The 25,980-nt window shown below is 46.7% G+C and overlaps 1 protein-coding gene across 1 annotated transcript in view; it reads left to right on the forward strand.

Moving 5' to 3' along the window:
* Window positions 1–25,980, forward strand: part of LOC122393799 (high affinity cGMP-specific 3',5'-cyclic phosphodiesterase 9A-like) — a 62,471-nt gene that overhangs the window by 13,227 nt on the left and 23,264 nt on the right. Inside the window, exons 2-5 of the mRNA XM_043390178.1 lie at window positions 10,492–10,726; window positions 18,060–18,215; window positions 20,737–20,785; window positions 21,171–21,298. Of these exons, the coding sequence (XP_043246113.1) occupies window positions 10,513–10,726; window positions 18,060–18,215; window positions 20,737–20,785; window positions 21,171–21,298 (547 nt within the window). The 5' untranslated portion in view covers window positions 10,492–10,512. The remainder of the gene's footprint in view (window positions 1–10,491; window positions 10,727–18,059; window positions 18,216–20,736; window positions 20,786–21,170; window positions 21,299–25,980) is intronic.

Genomic DNA, 25,980 nt, shown 5'->3' on the forward strand with positions numbered 1-25,980 from the left:
ATCAAGGAACACGATAGTGAAGGTTTCAAGTCGATATCTCCCACCGTTTTGCCGCAATCGCCGCGGAAAATTTGAAAAAGTCTATTTTTCCGAAAATTTGACCTTTGACCGGTCAAAAGTAGGTCAAATGTTGACCTAGGACCAAAAAATATACCACCAATCGCGAGATCTCGGCGAGAGCAATCCGTTGGTCTTTTCCGCTAAGCTCTACGACGCTCCGTTTTCAAACGCCAAGGGGGGGGGTCGCACCAACCCCCCCCCTGCATGGGCGAAGGTGGCAGATCGCCGTTTACGGGCGAGGGTTAAGGTTATCAACGCAAACAAAGCGATTGTTGACAAGTTCGAACAGAGCGTTAGTACACTTACTTGTTGACAATTTGTAAGCTAGCAATGCCCAGTCAAAGGCTAGTTCATCAACAAACCAGGGGTTGGTGAACCGACAAGGAAACGAATATGCCTATCCAGAAGTTGGTAGGTCCACAAGGCCCAGACTAGTACTCAACAAGGTGACGCCTATGCGAATTGGAACCAAACTTGTAGACAAACTGTTAGTTTGTTGGCCAACAAGCCTGGGGTTGGTGAATCGACAAGGTGACGCCTATGCGAATTGGAACCAAACTTGTAGACAAACTGTTAGTTTGTTGGCCAACAAGCCTGGGATTGGTGAATCGACAAGGTGACGCCTATGCGAATTGGAACCAAACTTGTAACAAGGAGCCAACTTGTAGATTTGGTTTACAGTGATGGACGTTGCATGGAAAGAATGGGACCAAAAGTGGACAGTGCCCCCCCCCCCTTAATTGAAGGTGTTCCGCGGCTACTGTATTCAATTAGGTAACTTTTATTTTGCACCTACATGTATGTTCTCATGTCATGTGAGTAGGGGAGAGTTCCCAATCTGCGCCAGGTCTCCTAACTGCGCTCACGTCATTTTCTGTGAAATCAATAGGTCGATTGATGTTTAGAATGCAATTTATTAATCACAATCAGCAAATCAATATTTTTCAACCTACCGCCACCATTGGTCGTAAGCCGCGTACTAGGAGCGGTTTTGAAAATGTGGTGTTTTCTTATCCTGAACTTGCTGGTTTACTGCACTGTTACTATTGTTCGTGAGGAAGGGTGGTTTAAAGTGATTTTGAGTAGTATTATGGTATATGTGTCAAGCATGGAGAGACAAAAAACAAGACGGTACATGCCTCATGTGCAACATGATTAATATTTTACTGTCAAGTAGTACATTCCAAATTGCGCCCACACATATTGCGCCATGACATGGGCGCATTTAGGGCTTTGTCTAGACATCGAGGCTTTCACTGGTATCGTATAAAGTTATAAAGTATCGTATAAAGTTATAAAAAGTGGTCTTTCAATTATTGGTGTTAGAAGCCAGTGTTGGACTCCATTAGGTCTGAGGGGCCCTTGCTGACCAATATGGGCATTCGGGAAACATTACCTCCCTTGCCAGTAAAAGGGCTAACTTTGCATGGTTCTTTAATGCATTATTCCACGTGGCGCAATTAGGGCATGCTGTGCCTAAATGCGTCTTTTGCAAGGGCTCGGAAAAACGTAATTTGTACCCATTAACATTCCAGGCGGTGGGGGGCATTTTTGGCCCCCGTTAGTTTTTTCGATACCTATACCTATCTCCAGAACTGCTGCGCCGATCGTCACCGAACTTTCAGTATTCTCCCGTGAATAGCTTTTGCACATTGTGACCAAAAATTTTCAAAGGCTATGACAGGTTGGCCGCTAATGACGTCAGAGTGACGTCATCTCTGCCATTTTCGACCCAGAAAAAGGTTTCGCGGGAAGAGCTGTCAGGCCTACAGCTTTAGAGATACAGAAAAAAATGGTTCAGACATAAAAGGTGTAGAATGAACAGGCCTACAAAACTGCTATCTCGGAATTTTGAAATCTTAGGATTTTGACCCCCCCCCCAAAAAAAAAAAAATAAAAAAAGATCTTTTGAATATACTAGCCAAAAAATCCAAAAAGTTTTTCGAATTTCGAAAATCCAGAATATAGGGGAAGTTGGGGCAATGCCGGAGTTGGGGCAAAACCGAAATTCGAGATATTTCTAAAACCGTACGACATGGATGCCACGTCTCAGTGATGCTCTGAAGCTTAAGTGACTACAATTATCGCATGTTTGTTACGAGTCGTCATTTGGAATACTTCGGCTGTGAGGGCGCCAAAAGCGTTTTCAAGGTACGTTTCCCTTGTACTACATGCGCCTTTGAAGCTGCATTTCTTACTCATTATGCTACCGTTTGTCTGGCCGGTCAAGTAATCTTCAGCATGTCTTGGCATAAGTGTGCTGCCTATTTGAAATTTATACAGCACGTTTAAAAGTTATGGGCCTGCAAATGAAAGTATGGCTGGCTGGGGTAATGCCGAAAACGTGCAATTACGCACGTTAAAGCACGCTACGTGGACTTAACTGCTGTAGAATAGCAACGCGTATTTTTAAGTCAAACAAACTACACTTTCAGCCGGCACAACGGCCTGTTACCTATAAGGAATAATTTACCTGGCATTTTCTTATTATATCACACAATTATAACTTCCAGTGTGCACCAAGCGTCCTCAAGCTCTTAAAACGCGTGTCAGCTTTGATGAATTTTGGATAAAGTTTGAGATAAATTGGCAAAACATCAATGTCGGCATTCCTCGTAGATCATTTATCCCATTTTCGGCTTTCCCCGCAGTCCAGGGCAACGCCGAAAAAGTCAGTTCTTTGATATTTTTAGTTTTTGCGCTTAAAGGAAATAGTTCACTTTCACGAAATTATTTTTTTTTTTGCAACGGATTTATGATTTTTTATGTTCAAAATAATCAGCAAAGAAAATAAAACCTTTTTATAACAAAATATTATTTTCTATATTTTGATATAGGAAGAACTTTTCAGTTTCTGTAAGGCACACGCGATCCAGTATGAAAAGAGCATGGGTCCCGAAAATTCTTCAGAAACAGAGAAATTATCGCAGCCACCGGCATTTGGGCGATCTGCTCGATCTGATAATGTTCCCCTGAATGTCCTAATTGATCAGTACGAGAATTTCTCTCGAGTTCTCGTAGATAATTTCTCTAGTTTCTGAAGAATTTTCGGGACCCATGCTCTTTTCATACTGGATGGAAATATATGCAAGGCACACATCCTCAACGCAAGACACCTTTTTCGGGACGAGAAATAGAATATCTTTGCCTAGGGTGATCGTTGGGCTGTAAAAGCTCCTGATTTATGCTCGTCTCAGCCCAAGCTACGGAACTGCTATTCCAGTTCAAAACCCATGTTAAAAAGTGAACTATTTCCTTTAACGGTACGCGAATTCATCAAATGCGCCTGGTATGTTTGAAAGACAAAAGACTGGCCTCTCGAATGACGCCAACAAGAATAGCTTATGTTGTCTACCTTGCGTGCTACGGGCGTCGGAAAAAAAGTATTCGGCGTTCCCCCAACTTCCCCTATGTGATAGTCACTGCCACCTTCTATCTACGTACCAAATTTGAGATCGATACCTCTTTTTTGGCCAAGTTAAAGCGAAAAAAATTGTTCGAAATTGATGTCAAATTTTCAAACTCAATTTTTAGCAATCTTAGACCTTGTAGCGCAAACCAAAGACCACCATTAGACTCCCCGTGACGAGCTGCATCGAATCAATACCCGATTTATGGAAAACTATCAACTTTGAAATTTGACCTTTTTTACCTGACCTTGGCCTGACCTCCACCAGAAAGTGACCTAAACCGTACCTGATGGTCTTCTAACCAGCACCATTGAGTTGGAAATGAAAAATTGGCCATAAAACATGCATCGCACAACCTTAGTAAAGCTGGGTTCACGTGGTGACCCTTGGTGACCTGACCTGTGACCTGACCTGGTATGATCGTTGACCTCTAATAGCAACATATGTACTAGGCAACTGACGCCCTATCGCTGATTTTCGACAAAATGCGTCTTACTCGGTGTTATAGCGCATTCCCTAGAAGACCCGTAAACGGTGAAACATTTTATCTTTGACCTGACCTGTGACGTCATCGGTGACCCCGAGGTCAATGAAATTTGGTTTCCTCGACAAATTTGCCAGGGCTATCGAACGCCGTTCGAATTTTCCGGACCCGTCCAGTAGTTTCGGAGATAGGGGGGGGGGGGCAAAAAAATGCCCCCCCCCCCCACCGCGCGGAAGGTGGCCGGGAGGCCCACCGCCTGCCGGGTTAAATTAACTTCATTTGTAAGAGTGGAGGTAAATTGAACGAACTACCAAAATGTTCATGGATCGTTACTAAGCAGAGACCGCATTCACCAATCACCGGACACATTGCTCAAGCACAGGAAGAGATTCCACTTAAGCCGGTGCATAATGGTAACTCTCCCCTACGTATGTCTAATGGGCATCAACTAAATTACCTTATACCCAGAGCAGTCGATGATGAGTCTTACATAAGTCCCTGGCGCCTACCATTGATGCGTTCCATTGATTGAATAACGAAGACAGAGCCGACGCTAATTAAGCCTAATCAGGACAGTAACCAAATCATGTTGCGCAGGCAGGACTTTGTGGCTGTAGCCGCTGCTAACTGCGAAAAAAAACGTAATGTCGATCTAATTTAGAAGCCGGAGCATTGGGTGCCCACACAGCCGGACTCGGTCCGTCCCACTCACTGACTTCAGTCGATCGTAACCAAGCAGTCTCTGCAGTCGTAAGTAGGCTATTGCTGTCTAGTCTGTGTGTCGGGCGGAGCAACTCACCAAAAATAACTATTCCATTGGAATAATACGTCAGAAATAATCCACTTGACTTCTGTTTACGGTAGGTTTTAGGTTTTTATCTAAACGCTCTCTCTCTCTCTCTCTCTCTCTCTCTCTCTCTCTCTCTCTCTCTCTCTCTCTCTCTCTCTCTCTCTCTCTCTCTCTCTCTCTCTCTCTCTCTCTCTCTCTCTCTCTCTCTCTCTCTCTCTCTCTCTCTCTCTCTCTCTCTCTCTCTCTCCGAATTATAATTTAATTTAATTATTTAATTATATTATTCTTTCCTTTGATCTCAGGTCTCAAGTAAATGATTAAACGGACCTTCAAACTCTCTTCAACTTTTAGCCTGTTTGATGTTGTAATCGTCGCAGTGGTCGACAAGACGGTGGTAATTTGTTTCCCTTGGCACAAGTTGAGCATTTTTTAATATTGCCAGGTCCAGTTCCCCTCAGCACTATTGAGCAAAAAAAATTGTTGATCAGGTGCTTGCACGCCGTTGTAAATTAAGCCAATGTAGTCTATCCCAAGGCGCCACCGTGGATGATTGAGAGCGAATGAGAGGGAATATATGGCGCAGATATGGCTCGTCTTGTAGTGTCAGAGCCTTTTCCGGCTACCGATCCCTCTGCATGCCGGCATACGGACCTGAATGACGGTCATACCCTGTATGTACGGAGCCCGTGGCGCAGGTCCGTGGAGCAAGTAACGGAGCCCGTGATCGAAGGAGCAGCGCTATGAACGATCGATGCTCGTCCAGCCTGACCTCGGTCGGGGAAATTCGATCAAAGCTGCGCCGTTATTACCGAGGGTGTGCTCCCTACTCTCCTGCTCTTTCCCCTCTACTGGTTTCCTTCCTCCTCCGCACGACCCAGAGCCCAGAGGGAGATGCGGTGCACCGCGGGTGTTCGCTCCTCACTTCTCATTGCTCAATGCCCATCCGTCCACAATCCATATCCATGAGTTCTTTCCTCGCTCTTGAAAAAGAGGCACAGTCACATTCACTTGAGACTAGAGCCATCCACCAATCGTTATAAAGGTGATTCACCCAAATCAATGTGCTTTTAAATGAGATGCAGTCCCTGTCCGTAAATCTGTAAATCCCTGTTACTGCCGCCCAGTGGCGGATCCAGGGGGCTATGGACGAGGCATGAAAAGAATCGATAAATTGTTATGGTTTGCCCCCCCCCCCAAAAAAAACTCTGAGCTGGATCCGCCACTGCTGCCACCCACGAAAAATGAAAATGCACGTATATAGTGATACGGTGAAATTCGTCTTTTAATAGTCGAAGAGACTCTCTCTGCACCTCATCAAACGGTCGTCGATGATGAGACACAGCCTGCCCGCATCATGCTCGGATCGTTGGCCGATCGACGGAGCGATATTATTTCCCGGCTGGCCCAATAGTGCGCTCATTAGCCCTCATTGGCTCGGGAGGAGGGCAATCAGCAGCCTTTACCGGACTGATGGTCGGGCCGCGATTCATCCTCCCCTTGACACACTTCAGTGATAGAGTGGGTGGGGTGAGTGGAGAACGCAGTGGATAGAGTACGTCGCACACTGCAGCTGTGTGACGGCCTAGTGCCGCTGCCAGTGCTCATGAGTGGATATGACCGTCCGCTTTGAGTTGAACTTATGACCGAAACAACTTGTAGTTGAAAATTTGTTAAAGCTTAAATGGGTGGGGTGGCCGACAATATTTGAGAATGACACCGTGCGTCTGCCCCTTTTTGGAGATGGTATTCGTATCATGCTCTCAAGTCTTCGGTGTCTGACGTTGAATTCTTTCGGTAACATTTGTTTGCGACAACCGCAGATAGCATGTTGCATACAGCCTTTTCATGGTAGATTACCACTTGCGTGAGGAATTTTCATTTGATGTCTCGGCTTTCATCGATCTATCTTGGCTTAGGATCAGCTTTTGGTCAGTACTTTTGAAACAAAACAAACAAATACCCACATCCAAACACACTGAAGGCCGTGTTGGCCCAGTCGCTGACCGCCCCGCCCGGAGGTCTGGTAGGGGGGAGGGGGGGGGGCGACCTTTGGCCACGGGCCCGTCCGCCGTGCTGGCTTCCTGTCCGCTCCCGGCGCTATCTCCATCCCCGTGTGTCAGCGGCTCAGCCAAACAGACAGCCGTCACAGCACACACCGGCCGGCCGCCCCCAGCCGCTAATTGGCGACCGCTCATATTTGTCACGCTAAATGTCGCAGGTGCTAATTGGGCTACCGGCCGCGACGCAATCGGTGCAATCACCCGCGCCCGTCAACAGAACTGCGGACACCACCGCTGGGTGCCGGCCTCTGCTGCGCTGAAGGTTGGCGAGGCGGGTTATTGGGTACGTTCTGCAGTATATGCTGAATGTTGTGATCTTATATAATCGGTGGCTTACAGCAGATATACATTTTTGCGTCATGCCTTTTTGCGTCATGCCGTCACACAAGTCATGACTTTGATGAATCAGGCATAAATCATTTATATCGTAAATGTACAAGCATTTTGTTCTTACAAAAATGAAGTACGTTGAGAAGTAAAAGCTAAGAATTTCATAGGATATGGCAATGCTTCCGTTTCTGCCATCTTCGTTGTTCAGCTCTCTTTTCTTCGCATGCCTGTGAAGGACATGGGCTCATGAGATGACTGGCGAACCCCGAAATTATGCTGCAGTTTAGCCGTGACCCACATCGGAGGCGGCTGAGACCCCGTCTCGGGGGCGTCAGGTTCCGGCGACGAGAGGTCAGGCGACGCTCTCACCAAACACGCGACTCGGATGAGATGAGGGCGGGCGCCGCGCGACGAGGGTCATCGCCGGGATACAGATCGGGGCCGAGGTGTCAAATGACGGGGACGGGAGGAGGGGAATGAGACCGGAGAGGGGTCGACAGATCGAGGACAGCGTTCGAAAAACGGACCAAGGATGGAGAATTATGGGACGGAAGTGAAGGACGATAAAAGAGCGATGGGTGTGAGACAAGGAACCGGGGGAGAGAGACTACTCGACGACGCTAGACTAGACTAGAAGGCCTCGAGGACGCCCGACTGTGTAACCCCCGCGCACCGATTGTGTCACCGCTCCACACAGATTGTGTCCCCGCTGCCCATCGATTGTGTCCCCGCTCCCCACCGTCTGTGTCCCGGCTTCCCACGCCACATCCCATGCGAGATGGGGCTGTGGCAGGCCAATGTCACCAAAAGGTCAGAGAAAAACTGGTCCGGCCGGCGTAATCAGATCATATTAGTTCACCTTTTGTCACAAGAAACCGACAAGCTACAGATAACTTATACAATTAAAAACTAAGATAGACGGATATAAAGTGTCTTAGTTCTCCTTAATTCTATATATCAGGACCATCGCCTGCATACCATGGATGATCGAATCGTCATCTAGCAGTGATTTTGATAGTGTGGATATTTACGTGAAATGAATAAGTATAAGTAACGCGCACGACGAGAACACGTTTAAATGTGCTCAGTGCTACCCGAGCACTGGCCTAGACATCTATCACGGTTGTCACGATATCGTCCTTCGGAAGCTCGTTCAGTTTCTTTGAAGAAAAAAGATGGTCAATATATGAACGGGGGTATCTATGCCTCTACATAAATGAAAATAACTTAAAGGGACCCTCCCACCTTCAAAAAAGTTTATGAATTGGCATGAAAGTGATGTCGCTCGGTTCAGAAAGAGCGAAAACGAATATCTACCAAATTTCACTGAAAAATATTCACCGGTTTTCAAGATATTAGACTTTTACTTTTGTTTACTTTTTTGGGATCTCCGCTGTTTCTAGCGACTTTATTTTAGAAGTACGGCGTTTGCGGCAGATGTTGCGCGCAAATAGCATATACCACCGCGTGCTACAAAACGTTTTAGTCAAACATTTAAAAATCGTTAGATATTTGCGCTGACGTCACACATTCAGAGGGGTATTCCTAAGCATTAGCCCCTCTGAATCAAAATGCTGCAATTTTGAAATTCAATATTTCCGATTTAAGGCATTTCTCGATGTTGTGAGTGCCGAAACCGGTAATTGTGAGCCAGGGACCCCATTTTGGCTATCTCAACTCAAATCTAATGTTAAGGTGGGAGGGTCCCTTTAACTTGATTCATGATTAAAAAGTAAAATGATCGTGAGGCTGCGGGAGGTTTCGCAATGCATGTTTGCACTGTACCTAGGTGTCGTCGCAGTATTTCAGAAGCTGTTAGCCTATATATTCCAGCTTTTACACGCGAGCACAGGCTGTGTATTCGTAGTCAGCCCCAAGCCATGAAAATACGACTGTTATGTGAGGATTATATGTTCCAGACTATGCATCTGAGATAGGAGTCTGTCCGAAACAAGTAAAATGGTTTTCGGATATATCCCTTAAAGGAAATAGTTCACTTTTTAACATGGGTTTTGAACTGGAATAGCAGTTCCGTAGCTTGGGCTGAGACGAGCATAAATCAGGAGCTTTTACACCCCAACGATCACCCTAGGCAAAGATATTCTATTTCTCGTCCCGAAAAAGGTGTCTTGCGTTGAGGATGTGTGCCTTGCATATATTTCCATCCAGTATGAAAAGAGCATGGGTCCCGAAAATTCTTCAGAAAGTAGAGAAATTATCTACGAGAACTCTAGAGAAATTCTCGTACTGATCAATTAGGACATTCAGGGGAACATTATCAGATCGAGCAGATCGCCCAAATGCCGGTGGCTGCGATAATTTCTCTGTTTCTGAAGAATTTTCGGGACACATGCTCTTTTCATACTGGATCGCGTGTGCCTTACAGAAACTGAAAAGTTCTTCCTATATCAAAATATAGAAAATAATCTTTTGTTATAAAAAGGTTTTATTTTCTTTGCTGATTATTTTGAACATAAAAAATCATAAATCCGTTGCAAAAAAAATAATTTCGTGAAAGTGAACTATTTCCTTTAAGAACGCGTGCTTTATTCAACCAGTCTAAAGATTGTGGTCTGACAACTGGGCTCGAGTATTTTGCAGCGTATGGTACTGGGAAAATAACTTTTCATTTGCAAAATGAATTATTGTTCTGTGTTTCCTCGTGACCATAAGTGGCTTACTGAGTGACATAACCTAGGTATACGCCTCACCGTTGGCATTTTCCTGTCTGCATTAGGACACAACAGTACGTTTCAAACAGCCACATGAACGTGGTAAAGTTTTGTCGGTTCTATATTGCCAACTGACTCCTTTTTAGCGATCTGTATCAATTTAGCATACCTGCTGCTGATTAGATATGCAACTGCAGTCTGCACGGACTCACGTCTCCCGAATCGTCCGTGTTGAATTAGCCTCCGAGTTCTCAGGAAGTTGATTAGGATAAACTATGTCCTTGTCAGCGTAGTATGCACTGGGCATTAAATCATTTCTACTGGTTACATTTGCTATGCAATGTGCATTATGTAACACGTGCAGTTCGCGTCACTGAAGATCTAGGCAATGCTATTTGGCCCGAGTGCATGCTTTACTGGCGGATGATGTCATAGCAGGCAACCTCGCCCCGCGCTGTGCCGACCGGGAACGGTAGGGAAACTCTGCCGTAATGTTCATGTTTTGGCAACTATTTTACTTATGCTTTGTCGTGCTTTCATTTTCCAAGTTTATGGTTTGTCTGATAGAAACGTCTCAAGTTCTGCTTCGTCATGAACCTTGTGTTTGTGAGTACCGATCGACAATTCAAACCCACTGACTCATCTCTTCCGTGCCATGTGCTGACTGGTGTGTCTCTGCACTCAGGTGCCTCTGTGGGCGCTGCGTATGGCTGAGTGTGTGGCCAGCCCGTGCTCGGAGTTGGCCGCCACCCGCCGCGCGTGTGACCAGACGGGCTCGTCCAGCACCAGCGGCGCCGCAGCCGGGGGCGCCGCTGCCAGCCGCGCGCCCGGCCGCGCCCGGCGCACCCTGCCTCTGAGCGTGGACGGCCGACTGCTGGAGATCGTACTGCGCGACGACACGGCGCCCCAACACGTCGAGGGTGAGTGTCAGCTCTGGCTTTGCTTTCTTGTTTTGTTTTTCTTTAATGACGCATCAGTCAGACTTGTCTATTATGCGTCAATTGAGTGTCTTTTTGCCCCCGTCCGGCGCCCCCGTGTCCCGACCCGAGCCTGTGAACACACACTGGCTGTCATCTGAACGGGAAAAGGGTTACTGACTTTATGTAGTTATGTAGAGCTGCGTGTGTTTCATGAAAATAATGTTCGCCTAACGCTTATCAGCCCCCATGAACTCCGATTGGCACCGTTTGAATGAATCAGTTCCGTGCCAGCGGATATTGTTTAATCTCACTTCAAATAGGAGAGCGGAGTGGTCATCCTAAGCTGTCCAGCTTTTACACGTATGTACAGATACCTACAGTGCATGAAATTCCGATGCTAACGTTTGGGCACACGCCAACTCTGCCGCTGGCCTATAAGAAAGGCATTTACGCGGTCTGACTGTGCAACGTATCTCAGCAGCTGCAGGCAGCGTCTTGTGTTGTGCGGGCCGGTCTATATCCCTAGTCACAGACGTGCCGTGCGGGTCACCTATCCCTAGTCACAGACGTGCCGTGCGGGCCACCTACCTCACAGGCGCAGACGTGTCGTGCGGGTCACCTACCTCACAGGCGCAGACGTGCCGTGCGGGTCACCTACCTCACAGGCGCAGACGTGCCGTGCGGGTCATCTAACCACCAGGCGCAGCCCGCCTGTTTTTGGCTAATAGCCAGCCATTAAATTGTCAGCTCTGCTTATCTAGCCGTAGCCGAGCCCTCATATCAAGCGTTGTTTTACAGTCCAATGCAGGAGACGTTGGCAAACAACAGTGCAATTGCATAGCGCAACGTTTATACGTCATTTTAACCTGCACGACCGCAATACATTGTGCTATCGGAACGCGGTAATCACATTACTTCGGTGTGTTCTACGATGTTTCGGTCTGCTGTCAGTTATCATTACGGTAATATGCCCGTGCCGTATCTAAATTGCCTTACTGATCAGGAGCCCAGATATAGTGATCGGCTGTGTCCTTTTTAGTTTGCAATAAAAACGTAAAATGAAAATAAAGGAATGCCTTTTTAGACAATATCGTTCATATTCTAACTAGCTTAAAATAGTCTGAAACAAAGAAAAACTGAATTTCATACATATATTTGTGCAAAGTCCATTTTGTTATAACATTCCTGGAAGCAGACATGTGCGTGGATCCGAGCGATGGATCTATGATCTCAGTGGATATCAAAGCACACTGCAGGTTAGGATCTATGATCCCATCGGATCCGGCGTGAAAAATTCATCTTGGATCTATGATCTCTTACGATCTGACGATAAACCAAATGATCTGAGTGGATTCCACCATGCACAACATTTGAAACCATGTTTCAAAGTATTTTTGTGTCAATAAGTGCCACAAAACTATGGATTATGATGTGCGAGCACATAAAATCACTAAAAAAGAATGTTTGTGAGTTGCAACAAGTCCTTTTTGGGGATTTCTGTGTTGGCAAAAAATAAGTAAGGATATATGATCTTACTGGATCTCAAGCAAAAAATAAGACACGGATCTGTAATCCCTATGGATCTCTCAATAAATTAGATTGCTGGATCTATGATCCCGTCGGATCCGAACTCAGGATCCGTGCGATCAAAACCCTGATCCATTTTCTCGGATCCATGCACATGTCTGCCCGGAAGCGTTTCATGTCGAAATGGAGGATGGCAGTTCTGGCAGTTCTCGAGCAATATACGCTGACACGAATATAATAGGTTGGTAGTTGCTAGCAAACGCAAGCGTGCAATACCTGTAGGTACCGGTAAGAAACGGCTCGATCCCTAACTCATGAACTCGCTATGGGCGTTTTAAACGGGTTTATCAAATATTTTCATTATATGTATCATCACCAATGCTTTGCCTACCGCCATGTAAAGTCTGGCATGTAATGTTTTGACGCTGTAGGAAATAATGTGTTGACGTGATGTTTCCACAGCTTACATTCTCGTTTGAGAGTGCGAATTCATTTCTGGAATTCAAACGATTTCGCCGAGCCTTTTATTAAAAACAAGGAAAATCGTTTAGTTCGAGGTGTTTTCTATGAGAACCGAGGTGAAAACGTCTGAGTATGTAAAACCATCTTGAATCTGTAGTCATTGCTTTAGCCAGTGGCGCAGCCAGGGGGGGTCAGAGGGTCAGCTGACCCCCCCCCCCCGAAATTTCTGTCAGGGGCCCGCTCGAGAGAGAGAGAGAGAGAGAGAGAGAGAGAGAGAGAGAGAGAGAGAGAGAGAGAGAGAGAGAGAGAGAGAGAGAGAGAGAGGGAGGAGAGAGGTCCTAATCTAACCGGACGAGAGAACTGGCCCGGGCCCCTTGGGTGGATGGGGCCCGGGCCCCCTGGGTGCATGGGGCCCGGGCCCCCCGTGGATGGGGCCCGGGCCCCCCGTGGATGGGTCCGGGCCCCCGGGAGAACGGACCCCGGGCCCCGGGTGGACGGGGCCCGGACCCCCGGTTGGATGGGGCCCGGGCCCCCGGGAGAACTGGCTCGGGCCCCTGGGAGAACGGGCCCGGACCCCCTGGGTGGAGGGGCCCGGGCCCCCGTGGATGGGTCCGGCCCCCGGGAGAACGGGCCCCGGGTGGACGGGGCCCGGACCCCCGGTTGGATGGGGCCCCGGCCCCCGGGAGAAAGGGCCCGGGCCTCCCGGAGAACGGGCCCGGGCCCCCGGGAGAACTGGCCCGGGCCCCTGGGAGAGCGGGCCCGGCCCCCGGGAGAACGGGCCCGGGCCCCGGGTGGACGGGGCCCGGACCCCCGGGTGGCCCCCGGGAGAACGGGGCCCGGGCCCCCGGATTGATGGGACCCGGGTCCCCTGGTAGACGGGGCCCGGAGCCCCGGGTGGACGGGACCCGGAGCCCAAGGTGAACGTGGCCCGGGCCCCCATATGGATAGGGCCCGCGCCCCCTTGTGGATAGGGCCCGGGTCCGCGGTTGAATGGGGCCCGCTAGGGTGACCCGCTTGCTCCGCAACGCGAATAAGGTGTATTTTCGATCGGTGGGCGTTTGGTTGGTCTTGTGTCCGTGGGCTATGTATCCAATCCGGTCGATTGCTTTTTGACGGCTATGCATTTTGGTTTGGGAAAAAATATCCATCGAATCGAGGTGCTGGTGTCTGATGAGCATGCGTTCTACTATAGAACATGTCATGTGTAGTTTATAACAAAGGCTGACGAAGGTTATTGAAAAATGAAAGCCATCGATGAGTTACTATGTAGAGGTTTGAAACATTTATATTTTTAAGAATACTGCTGCTCGTCATGCAAAAGCGATGGTTGGATTTTGGACAAAATTGAATGCTCTTTCCAAATATGCCATTTTCATTTGTCAAACGTACCAGGTTATGCAGTAAAACCTGTGTAATTAAGTAAGTCATTAACAAATACCATTTTCTCCAGCGATTTGTTCCACCTTGTTTTTGATCAATTAGCTTTTCACAATTTTTCCATGCGAGGCTGTGCATTTCTTTTGCCAACAGGCGTTGTTAGAACCCTCTCCGTCAAACAGTCACCCGAAAATAGCATTAAGTCCCAAATCTGTCCGAAACGTCAATTTTCCAGCATAAGTGCCCTCACGGGTGCACGTGGCGCGTGCCATCCCTGCACCGCACACCATTCGATAGCCTGTTCGATTCTCTACAGTCTACACGATACTGTGTTCCCCGTGCCGATCGGACCCACGGTTACCGAGATACTGCACGGGGATCGGACCAGTGTCGGGCAAATTTAGCCAATTTCGCACGATTTTGCAAGCCGATTTATACATGTACTGTAAAGTCTATGACGCGAATTTGCACTTTTTAAGCACGCGCCATGTGCTCGCTATCGATCCGATCGAGCTGAGACCCTCAAAGGCACGTTGCCCATCCTTGATCTATAAATCGTGAAAATTTCAGCGCACTAGGCGCAACGGTCTGGCCTGTACACCGCGCTAAGTAACACCATGCCGGGACCTTGATAGCAGACAGAATCTACGTCACCACATCACCACACCACAACAAACCCGGCCCAAGGCAATACATGTCCCATATGAGCGCGTTAATCCTCGTCGGCACAGGCCATTCCAGCCACTTTGCGTCCTTCGACGGCACAAGGGGAGGTTGGTACGACCCCCGCGTTTGGCCCATGATCGAGCTAGAGCTTCGCGGAAAAAAACGAACGTGTTGCCCGTGACGAGAGTAAGCCGATGATACTCAATTTTAAGGTTCTTGGTCATTGGTTGACCTTCCAGGTCAGGTCCATGACCCAAAAATCGGGAAAATCGGGACCTGTTAGAACGTCGTAAAGTGTGGCTGCTATAGGGTTTTTCGGGGTGCTGATCACGAATAGTTATCATGTTAGTTTTGATCACAGATGATGTCTTTATGCATTTAGGTCAGGTCGGGTCAGGTCAGGTCAGGTCAACCAGTAGGGGTCCTGCCGGGTATTTGTAGTAACTAGTACCTACGTGTCAGCCGCCTCTAGCAGCTTCGTAACATGTTACGAAGGCACCAAAACTACTTCGTGAATATTCAAATGGTTGCTAAATTCTAATTCAGCTCCAAAAACTAGCCTAGAAACATGTATAATTCGAAAAAGTACCGAGGTCATCATAGGTCAATGACCTGACCTGACCTTCAGGTGACCTTGACACCCACTCTAATGCATGGGAGCAGCATCAACTCACATGTTTGAACGCTTGAAACCACGAAAAGACTGCAAACGCGCGGCTAATGCGAGTCGGCATACCGACGCCGAATCGTAATTCTGGCCAAACATGGTCTCAGTAGGTCACATGTGAAAGGTCATTTGAGTCAGGGTCATGCAATTTCTAGGGTAGGTGTAAAACTGATCAACGCGAGGGTACTGAAAGTGTTGTCGCGATCGGCCGCTTTTTACGCGAGTTATTCACGAAAACCCTTAGGGGGTTGCATCATACCCTTCCCCTGTGCCGGCGAGGGTTAAAACTTCTTGTGATCGAATTTACGTAATGAAGAAGGATAAAGGCACAATCTTCTACAGCAGCCAATAGATGACTTAGACAGGCACATGGGACTACTTAAATATTGTCTGATAGAAGCAGGCAACAGCTCCGTTAGCATATATGCTATGCATATTGCGGAAGGGGCACATTTCGGCCTCGAAAGATACGAATTCGTACCTCACAGTAACATATTTCTGTCATGGTCAATTCGCGTAGAAATTGAACACCGGGTGATTACCGAGCTATTGTTCTATCAAAATTTTCCGATTCAAACTCGCTCAGGGTTATCGTATAGGTAAAGGGGGCCCGCTCAGCAGAATGCGTATGAAATATGGAAAGATTCTGAAAAATGGTTGGGGGCCCGCACACTAGGGGGCCCGCTTTGGAGGCGATGACCCCCCCGAAACCAAATCCTGGCTGCGCCACTGGCTTTAGCCATAGGCTGGTATACAAGTTTCACATGTTCTATTATCGCTGCTGCCTGTGTTTACGGTGCCGCTGCCGCTACGCTCGGTCTCCGACGGATCCATCTACAGCGGTGCGGCAGGTGCACGTGAGTCGCGTCCTATATATAAGTGCCGCCGGGAGGCTGGCGGCCGTCCCGCGTCTGGCCAATAAGCCGGGCGACGTCCGGTGTCTGGTCGGCCGGACCCGGATCGAGGGCCGCCCGTCGGCACCGCGCCGCTAAAGTATAAATGAGAATCCGCAGGATCCCGGCCGATTGCCTGGACGTGCGCAGTGGATCGGACTCCGTCGCCGCCGCCTGTCCTGCTGCCGTTGCCAGCTCAGTCCGGTGTCGGTGCGGATGTCTATATAGGATATGAATACAATACCTACAGACTGGGCATGCAATGGTGATTTTGACCGAAATGCCCCAAACACAAATAAATAGAATAAATAAATAAATACCTACAGACACATTCGATGTGAGCCGTGAGCACTACAGGCTGCGCGAGGCGGTGGATACGAACACCCGGTGGGGCGGTGCTATAGGATTACCAATCAACCGTCAACTGGATCACATCTTGAACGGGTTCACCAGCTCCTATCGACACAAACGGCGTATGAAAGTTTGAATTAAACGTTTAATTATTCACGCGTATTGTGATTCAAACGTTTAATGATTTAGGAGGGTTTCCCCTAGTACCGGATACCTACCTATAGTGGTTTCAATGACCCTAACAAATCTAAACGCCAACAGCGGGGCATGAATGGGGTCTGTTCAGCATCCTTATCGATTTAGTCATGGACTGGGCCGCCTTCGCAGTATTTGTCAGTTTATATCATGTTTTGTAGATGTGATATGATCAAAGTTTTCAGTGATAGCACACGGTCTTGAGAGCGCTACGAGCTTACGGGCGGGTTAGTTCGGTGGCTGGGAAGGCTGGAGAGTCGTTTAATGGTTGCATAATGCATATGTCAGTTAAAGGCCTAACTGACTGGGATTACCTACAGCTACTGGAAGTGGTTGTTGTATAGGCATGTAAATACTCACAGGCCAACTGAAGTCGATGAGCATGGCGTCCGTATTATTATGTTTTATGTTATGTATTATGTTTTACTTACGATACTTTCTGTTTTGTTTTATTTCAGAACCAACATTGACTTTTAAACTCGTATAAATCCAGCACATAATTTAAAAAATATATATGAGCCCCGTTCATGAGCCGGATGACCATCGATTGGGCGCACTGTGCAGCGAACCTTCATTAGCGTGGGTTTTGAACTCCGTTACTGCTCTACTGGGATCTGATGCCTAACAAAATGTAAAAAGTGTCTCCAGGCCGACTACGTGTTTTAGCTGGCCTCGTTTAATTGCACCCGTAAGCCAGCATTGTTTATCGCAAGGACTCAGTGTTTTCTGAGGTTTATCTTTAAATTGCTTTTTTTGTAGGAGTTTCATTCTCTCTTCTTGGAGCTGTTTTCTTCGGGTTGCGTTTTCGTTTACCTTGCTAAATTCAGGCTGAGCTGGAGAATGCTTCACATTCTGATCTTCAGCTTTTTGTTTCTGTTTTAGTTGAGGAATATATGACATTAATTTTACGTACAAAATGACCCAACAGCTGTCACTTCAAGAATTTAAATTGAAAAGGAAGAAGTTTAATTGTTGTAAACTACAACAGACGAAGTACATAGATTCAAGAGGCGAATTTTATGATGGACATGCATGTGCCTGGCCTGCGACCTTGGATAAACCTGTGACCCCGCCCTGACCTCTGTCCCCTCCCTGACCTGTGGGCTGTGAACCCTCCCTGCCTCTGACTCCTCCCTGACCTGTAACCTTTCCCTGACTGCTACCCCTGGCTGACCTCTGACCCGTTCTGCGGCAGAGCTGCTGCGACTGCTGTCGGGCGGCGGCGAGGGCGACCTGCTGAAGCTGGTGGCGCCGTCCGGGCAGCTACTGGCGGCCCGCTCGGTGGTGCTCTCACCTCAGCTGTCCGACGGCGGCCCCTACCGGCTGGCCAGGGTCGCTACACACGTCTGTGGTGAGTCGAGCCCGCACCTATTGGTCGGTCCAGACCTCACCAGAGCACACACCGCCCGCGGTAACCTCCTGAGCCTTTGTTAAACACGCATCAACTACGATTAGATTATGGCTATATAGGTAGTAGTAATGTAGGTATGTATTCATTTCATTCGAATACTCTCCCGGCTCGCCATTAGCGCATTACGTAAGCGCATTGTGCGGAGCTGTGCGGATGTTGCAGTGGTTCTGTACCGGGGGCCGCGGGGCGCGGCTGTTGCCGATACCACTGACGGTTTGGCCGCCATTCGCCCCAGATAGCGGCCAGGCGGGCCATCTTTATGGCTTCGTTTATGGGTTCACTGATAGGTGCCGAGTGTTCTGCAACGATCAAATAGCTATACTCAGATGCGTGAATTGGGTTATGAGTACCCATTGTACTCTTGAATGTATTGTGGCATGCGTAGGAATAGGTTTTTGTATGTGTGCATGGAGCTATATGCCTAAAAGCTAATGGCATATTTGGGGAATGGTGCAAGTTAGATTCATATCCGTGTTGGATTTAATTCAGCCTTTTCATTAATTTTTCAGCATCGACATCAGTGCTATCCTAGCAATTGTAGATTTTCCCGTTTCGCAGCTTGAGTAATATAGGTATTTAGCTTGTATTGGTATTTTTGCCTAAAAAGGACCTCCAACATATAGGTAAATCATGATCAAGTTTGAATACTAATTAAAGTATTTTAGTAACCTACCGAATGCAATATGCACTTGCAGTGTACCTAAATTAAAGTGAAAGATATGGTGTTAAAGGAAGACTGCCACCTTCAAAAAGTTTTCTCAGATCGGCCTATGATTTATTCCCTGGACAAAACAAAATTTTATAATTCACCTGACAAAGTATCATCACGTGAATCGCGAAAAAAATTGTCGATTATCATACAATTATCAATCGGTTAATGTCTAGCGACAATGTTTACACATCACTAGACTTCAAGGTCATAAGATTATTACATTTTAGTTGAAAAAGTAAGGTATTTTATGATTTACTAATATATGATTTCATAAGAAATTGGCCATGTTTAATTTATTTTGCATTTAAGTTCGTAAAACATTTAAAAATCATGGCTCATTTGGAATGGGTCTGGCCCATGTTAAACCCCATTTCCCACACTTTTTTGGAAAAAATGAACTACTGAATATATAAGTTTAACTTTTATTTTGACACTCCAAAATTCTTCTCTGATCTCGAAACAATCAAAGTTTTGACATATATTTACCAAAAGATAAGAAAATTCATGTTTCAAAGTTATCGATAAACAGTAGAGATGTCGGTTTTCTTGGACTAAAAAAATGGCATCAAACTGAACTTTGGTCTCCGATTTCTCGCAAACGGGTTCGAATTTCGGAAAACCGACTTCAGTCTGGGACATAGGTGACTCAGCTCTAGTGAAAACCGTTTTGTGGAAAAAAGGTGGCAGTCTACCTTTAAGTGCTCTCGCGAGGAACATATTGTTATAATATCTCAAAATGAATGACGTTTTCCTCGAATATAGAAAGTTTAAATGTCGAAAATGATGTACCTATTTAAGTGAATTTTCGCCCACAGGGCATCATCAGACAAGCAATTGGCACAAAGAAGCAATTGGCACAAATTTGTGCCAATTGCTTGTCTGATGATGCCCTGTGGGCGAAAATTCACTTAAATACATCATTTTCGACATTGAAACTTTCTATATTCGAGGAAAAGGTCATTCATTTTGAGATATTAAATTAAAGTTAATCGACTGAAACAGCAAAACAATTTGAAGGCAAAATGGTCTTAAGTAACGTCTGATAGAACATTAAATTTGAGCGCCTTTATATCAGCTCGATTTATCTATTTATTATCTCCTTCAGGTGCATTCATTATTATGTGGCTTTGGTTTATGTATTTATCATTATTTGTCATTTATCGAGCTCAAACGACATAAATTACACAGTGCACACCTTACACTGCAATGCCCTTTGCCCACTGCAGACAATTTTTGCGACTTGACCTGTCATTCGCCGTCAAGAGGCCACTCTTACCGCGCCAAACTCCCAAAGCTATGGTGTTATCAATCAACGAGCAGCATGGCTGCTGCATCCCTCTGAGAATATAACAGGATGTCTTCGAAGACAGTTATTGGAATGGTTACGACGTGTTGCGATGGCTCTTAAGATGGAATGGCTCACTTTCCAGAAAGAAGTGAAAATAACTTCAGATCCATTGTGTGTCCATGACATTGCGGAGTTGGTAATGTAATTAGATAACGAAATTATATCATCTAATCAATTGCTCATTACACTAATGAGCCAGTTATCTATGTTTTAATTAATATATTTCTTTTGACATAGCAACAATAAAAGCGTGCTCGTTACATATCACTGTTCGAATTGTCTTTGCCGTGTTGATTGCCATTATTTTAACCGTTTTATGCATGCAAGTCACACTCTGATGACCCACCAGAGTCCACTTGCCCAATGTCCATTATAAATACCTATGTCGTGCCCTTTTTCAGAGAGAAGCATTGAAACAAAGAAGGAGGACCTACAACTGCTCAAAGAAAGGTGCGTGCGTAGATATCCCGAGCGAATTATTTTACATGAATTACATTGCATGAATTCAGGTTCAGCGGAGGGGTGTGCCTCAGTATTTAGTAGGTACCTATCCACGTTAAGGTCTAAACATAGGTGTTATGATTTAACTTTGTACAAGTCTAGAACGATTTAATTCGATACACCGTATTGCTTCCTGCGGCTGGGCTATACTGTCTTGCTTTTAGGAAGCCTGGCTCGAATATCTGTAACCAGAGCGAATAGATATAACAAATTAAACTCCAGGCAGCCCTCCTATGTCTCGCTAATCAATAAAGTCGATGATCGCTTACGGCGGCATTGCTGCACTTTTACCCAGAAACATTATATATCAATTACATAACTCTGTGCATTTCAGGCTAGATCAGTTGGAAGAAGAGCTGTTGAAAAACTCGGAACCAGTACCACCTTCGATAGTGGAACTGAAAACCAGCGTGGCTCACCTGCTGAGACACATAAACCGACCAGACCTGATTGATTGGCTGGGTAAGTACCGTACAAAGTAGTGGTGTCAATCGGAACTTGAATCTTCGGAATTCCGATTTTGTCCAATGTCCAATTCGGAATTCGGTTGGACAATGACAACAGGCTTTGGACAACTTTGGACAATAGCTTGCTACACCTCAACATTTTTATAAAGTAATCGTGTTTAACATTGATTGGCTATTAGAAAGCTTAGCTTTCGATATGATTAACACTTTTGAGCTGGTAACGATACATTAAAAGCAAATTAAATAACGTTGTTGGGTGTAAACTATTGCGTAGATGTCGGACATCTTTGGACAAATGGCTGGCTTGGACATTTTTGGACGGACAGTCGACGTAAGTATTGGACATTGGACGGACATTGGACGTACGTTTTCTGAAATTGACACCACTAGTACAAAGCACACTCGGACACTCCTCTTCTCTCTCTCTCTCTCTCTCTCTCTCTCTCTCTCTCTCTCTCTCTCTCTCTCTCTCTCTCTCTCTCTCTCTCTCTCTCTCTCTCTCTCTCTCTCTCTCTCTCTCTCTCTCTCACTCTCTCTCACTCACTCACTCACTCACTCACTCACTCACTCACTCACTCACTCTCACTTCACTCTCACTCTCACTCTCACTCTCACTCTCACTCTCACTCTCACTCTCTCTCTCTCTCTCTCTCTCTCTCTCTCTCTCTCTCTCTCTCTCTCTCTCTCTCTCTCTCTCTCTCTCAACTCTTTCGTGGAAAATATAATTGTGTCTGGTCAAGCAAGGTAGTTAACAGCGCTAGCTGCTCCGACGCACCTTCCCACTGCAGTGCGGCTGCCTCTCCCGAGAATTCCTGTTCCTTGAGCTGGGACGAAATGTTCGGCCGGCCTGTGTGCTGACTCGTCGCAGAGCTGAGCGTTCTCATTTCCTGCTGCGTCTTGCGTGGCGGCCAGGTGAGAGCGTGCCTCTCGCGTAAACAACTAAAGCTCCTTTTCTGGCGGCAACCAGCGGCGGCGACTGCTTCAGCAGAGTTTGAGGATTTCTTAGATGTTTTTACTGTTTTGGCTTAATTGAATTGGAGAAGTGGTCTGAAGGTCCTTCGCTGAAGCTGCTGCTCCAAGCTGCCTCAGAGCCATTACCGTTTTGATCTCGCTTTGAACTTGACGAGACCAGCGTAAGGGTAAACATCGTAAACGAGAGAACATTGCATGTGTTAGGCATGCTGCTTAATTTCACCGGAGGAGGTTTTAAACGGTAGAGCTCTCTGCATATTCACGGTACTCTGAACTATACAATGGCTACCTGTCATGTGTTGGAGTAGCTCTCACGGGCGAGTGTCCAATGCCATTGAGTATTTGTCAATGTCATATCTCTTATCTGATAGCCTTATCCAGCTACTTTGAACGAATCGCTGGCCCATGAACCTAAAGGAATGTTTGTTGCCTGTTTTGTATCGGGTGTAAAAAGCAATGGAATGTAGAAGCACGCTAACTGGTCAGTGAGTATGACGTTGTTCTTATCGAGGAGCAGATGGACGATTTTCTCAAGTCATATATTGCTGATGTACTGAATGCTTATTGAGCTGCATTGAAAGTTTACATTGTAAAACATTCAATATTTATGTCCACCGTTCTTATACTGGCACTGTCTTGTCTGATCGCGAATTATAAGATCCGTGATACCGTACCGGTATATGTTTATGATCCGTGGTGCATAACTGCTGATAAAAGTTATTCTGTTAACTCCTGGTCACCATCAATAAGCAAGTTATATGTTCAATAACTTGGAACGGCGTGTAGCTCGCACGATTGCCTGCCGCATAGACTGTGCCGCCATACATGCGGCTTAGCCGGCACAGTATACCGACCGCGGCGACATCTCTCCCCTGAGCTGTTTGACAGATGGCCGGGCGTAGAATGATTCTGAGCAGCACCGAATCACTTCTTCTCCTTTCACGGCAATCATAATTGTCACAATTTATTGGCGAGTATGCCTGCGATATAAGCCAGCGCATTCTGAATAGTGAGCAATCTCGAGAGGTCCAGACTTGTTTCATATAGTCGGGAGTCTGGACCCGCACTACTCTGATCCAGACTTGTTTCATATAGTCTGGAGCCTGGATCCTTTCTTCTCTGGTCTCGATCTGGTCACAAAACACATGTATTCGTTTGCCGGCGACTGGTTGTGGTAATGCCATTGGCGTGTGTCTGTGTGTCTGTGTGTTTGGGAGGGGTGCGGCGCCGGGCCGGGCCGGCCCGGCGGCACCGGCTATCACCCGGCAAAGGTCAGGTCGGCCGGCGACTTTGTCCGCCGGCTGTTATCGGCTGTGACGCCATCGGCCGGCGCGGCGAAACCAACAAATACGCTGTGTTATTGGCTGACCCGCCGGCCGGCCGGACGGCTGACCAGTGCGACTGGCCAGTCGTATCCACTATCCGCTGGTATGCGTCGACGCGTCGGACTGCAGAGAGCGACATACAGAGACGGCTGCGGGCTGCAGCACGTGCGGCCACCCTGCCGCCCCGAGCCGGTCGCCGGAATGGTGCTGGCCGCTGGTTTACACAGGCCGTTATTTGCTGTCCTGTGCGATGAATTGCCTGCCAACCTTGATCGCGGTTTGATTTTGCACCCCACACGGCGCATCCGGCAATGAGGAGCACGGGAAACTGTTATTGTTTGCGGGCAGTGTTTTTACTGCGAACAAAAGGTGCGCCTCACAGATATTGCATTGGAGACTATGATAGGCATAGGTGAGGTGAGTGGTTTCAGTTGAAGATATAGCAACACATCAATCTAGCCATCAAATTGATTTTCCGGATTGTTTGTTATGGCCAGTTTGATGGCCAGGCTAAAGTAACGTAGATTGGTTTAGCCCACATCCGTATATAGCATTTCCTTGTTAGGTAATTTTGTTTCTAGTCTTTGCAGTGTATTCTTGAGACGCTAAATGGTGATGCCTACATCCAAATGAAATTACCTCGTTTCGCCTGAAAACTTCCAGCTAAAGCCACATCTCTTGGGCGTTTTTCTCATTTGCAAAACTTCATTTTCTCGCGAAGCGGAGTGGCTCTGCCCGCTCGGGATGCTGTGTCTTACATACGAAGGTACTCTGCGCGCCATGTTTGTCGCATCAGGCGCCGTCCTTCTGAGCGTCGCGAACGTCAGCTGCAGGTCCCAGGGGTCGACCGTGCCGGAGACGGCAGTCGGAACGTCCCGCGTCCTCATAGAGCGCTGCGAGCCGCTAGAGGCGTAACGGGAAAGTATTCGTTTAGGTGTTCGCATTGCAGTGCTGCAATATGGTATGGTTAGAGTGCACCATACCTGCTCAGGTATGGTATTTCGATGACATAGCTGTATTATTTCACACCTGATTTAAACGTTTTGAAATATTGATAAACTGGTGTTGAACCATGATAATACCTGCATTTAGATTTAGCATATTTAACCCGCGCCCTGGTGGGGTCTGTTCATACCGCGACTGGTGGGGGGGGGGGGCTATTTTTTGCCCCCCCCCCCTCCTTAGGTATATCTCCGAAACTACTGGACGGATCCGCAAAATTCAAACGGTGTTCGAAAGCAATGTCAAATTCGTCGAAGGAACTTTAATTTCATTCACCTCGGGGTCACCGATGACGTCACAGGTCAGGTCAAAGATAAAATGGTCACGGGTCTTCGAGGGAATGCGCTATTACATCAAGTAAAACGCATTTTATTGAAAATCAGCGATAGGGCGTCAGTTGCCTAGTACATATGGTGCTATTAGAGGTCACTGATAATACCAGGTCAGGTCACAGGTCAGGTCACCAAGGGTCAGGTCACTCAGCACATAAACCCAATTTTACTAGGGCTGTGTGATGCGTGTTTTATGGCCAATTTTTCATTTCAAACTCAATGGTGTTTGTTATAAGACCATCAGGAACGGTTTAGGTCACTTTCTGGTGGAGGTCAGGCCAATGTCAGGTCAAAAAAGGTCTAATTTCAAAGTTGATATTTTTGCATAAGATGGATATTTATTCGATGTAGCTCGTCACGGCGAGTCTAATGGTGGTCTTTTTTGCGCTAAGTTGTCTAGAATTGCTAAAAATTGAGTTTGAAAATTTGACGTCATCAATTTTGAACAGTTTTATCGCTACAACTTGGCAAAAAAAGAGGTATCGATCTAAAATTTGGTCTGTGAATATGAGTCCGTAAGGGCAATCACATATATTACGTTTTTTTTTTTGAAACTTGAAAAACTTTTTGGGTTTTTTGGCAAATATATTCAAAAAAATATTTTAGGGGTGATAATTAAAAGGAAATCGAGATAGCAGTTTTGTAACCCTTGTAATTCTACACCTTTTATGTCTTTAACGTTTTTCTGTATCTTCAAAGCTATAGGCCTGACAAGTGACAGCTCTTCCCGTGAAACCTTTTTTTGGGTCGAAAACGGCAGAACATGACGTCACTCTGACGTCATTTGCGGGTAACCTACCAAAGCCTTTCGAAAACTTTTTGGTCATAATGTGCAAAATTGATGCCCGGGAGAGAATTGAAAGTTTGGTGACGATCGGCGCAGTGATTCTGGAGGTATATCGAAAAGTCTGGAGGGCGGGGGATGGGGGGCAAAAAATAGCCCCCCCCCCAGCAGGGCGCGGGTTTATACACATCTTCGGTGGAAAAGTGTGGTCAAAGTGAGATTTTTTACAAAAGCTTACTTTGAAGCGCCAATGGCAAGCAAC

This window comes from Amphibalanus amphitrite, unplaced genomic scaffold, assembly GCF_019059575.1.
Source record: "Amphibalanus amphitrite isolate SeventyFive unplaced genomic scaffold, NRLGWU_Aamphi_draft 000554F_arrow, whole genome shotgun sequence".
Taxonomy (NCBI): Eukaryota; Metazoa; Arthropoda; class Thecostraca; order Balanomorpha; family Balanidae; genus Amphibalanus; species Amphibalanus amphitrite.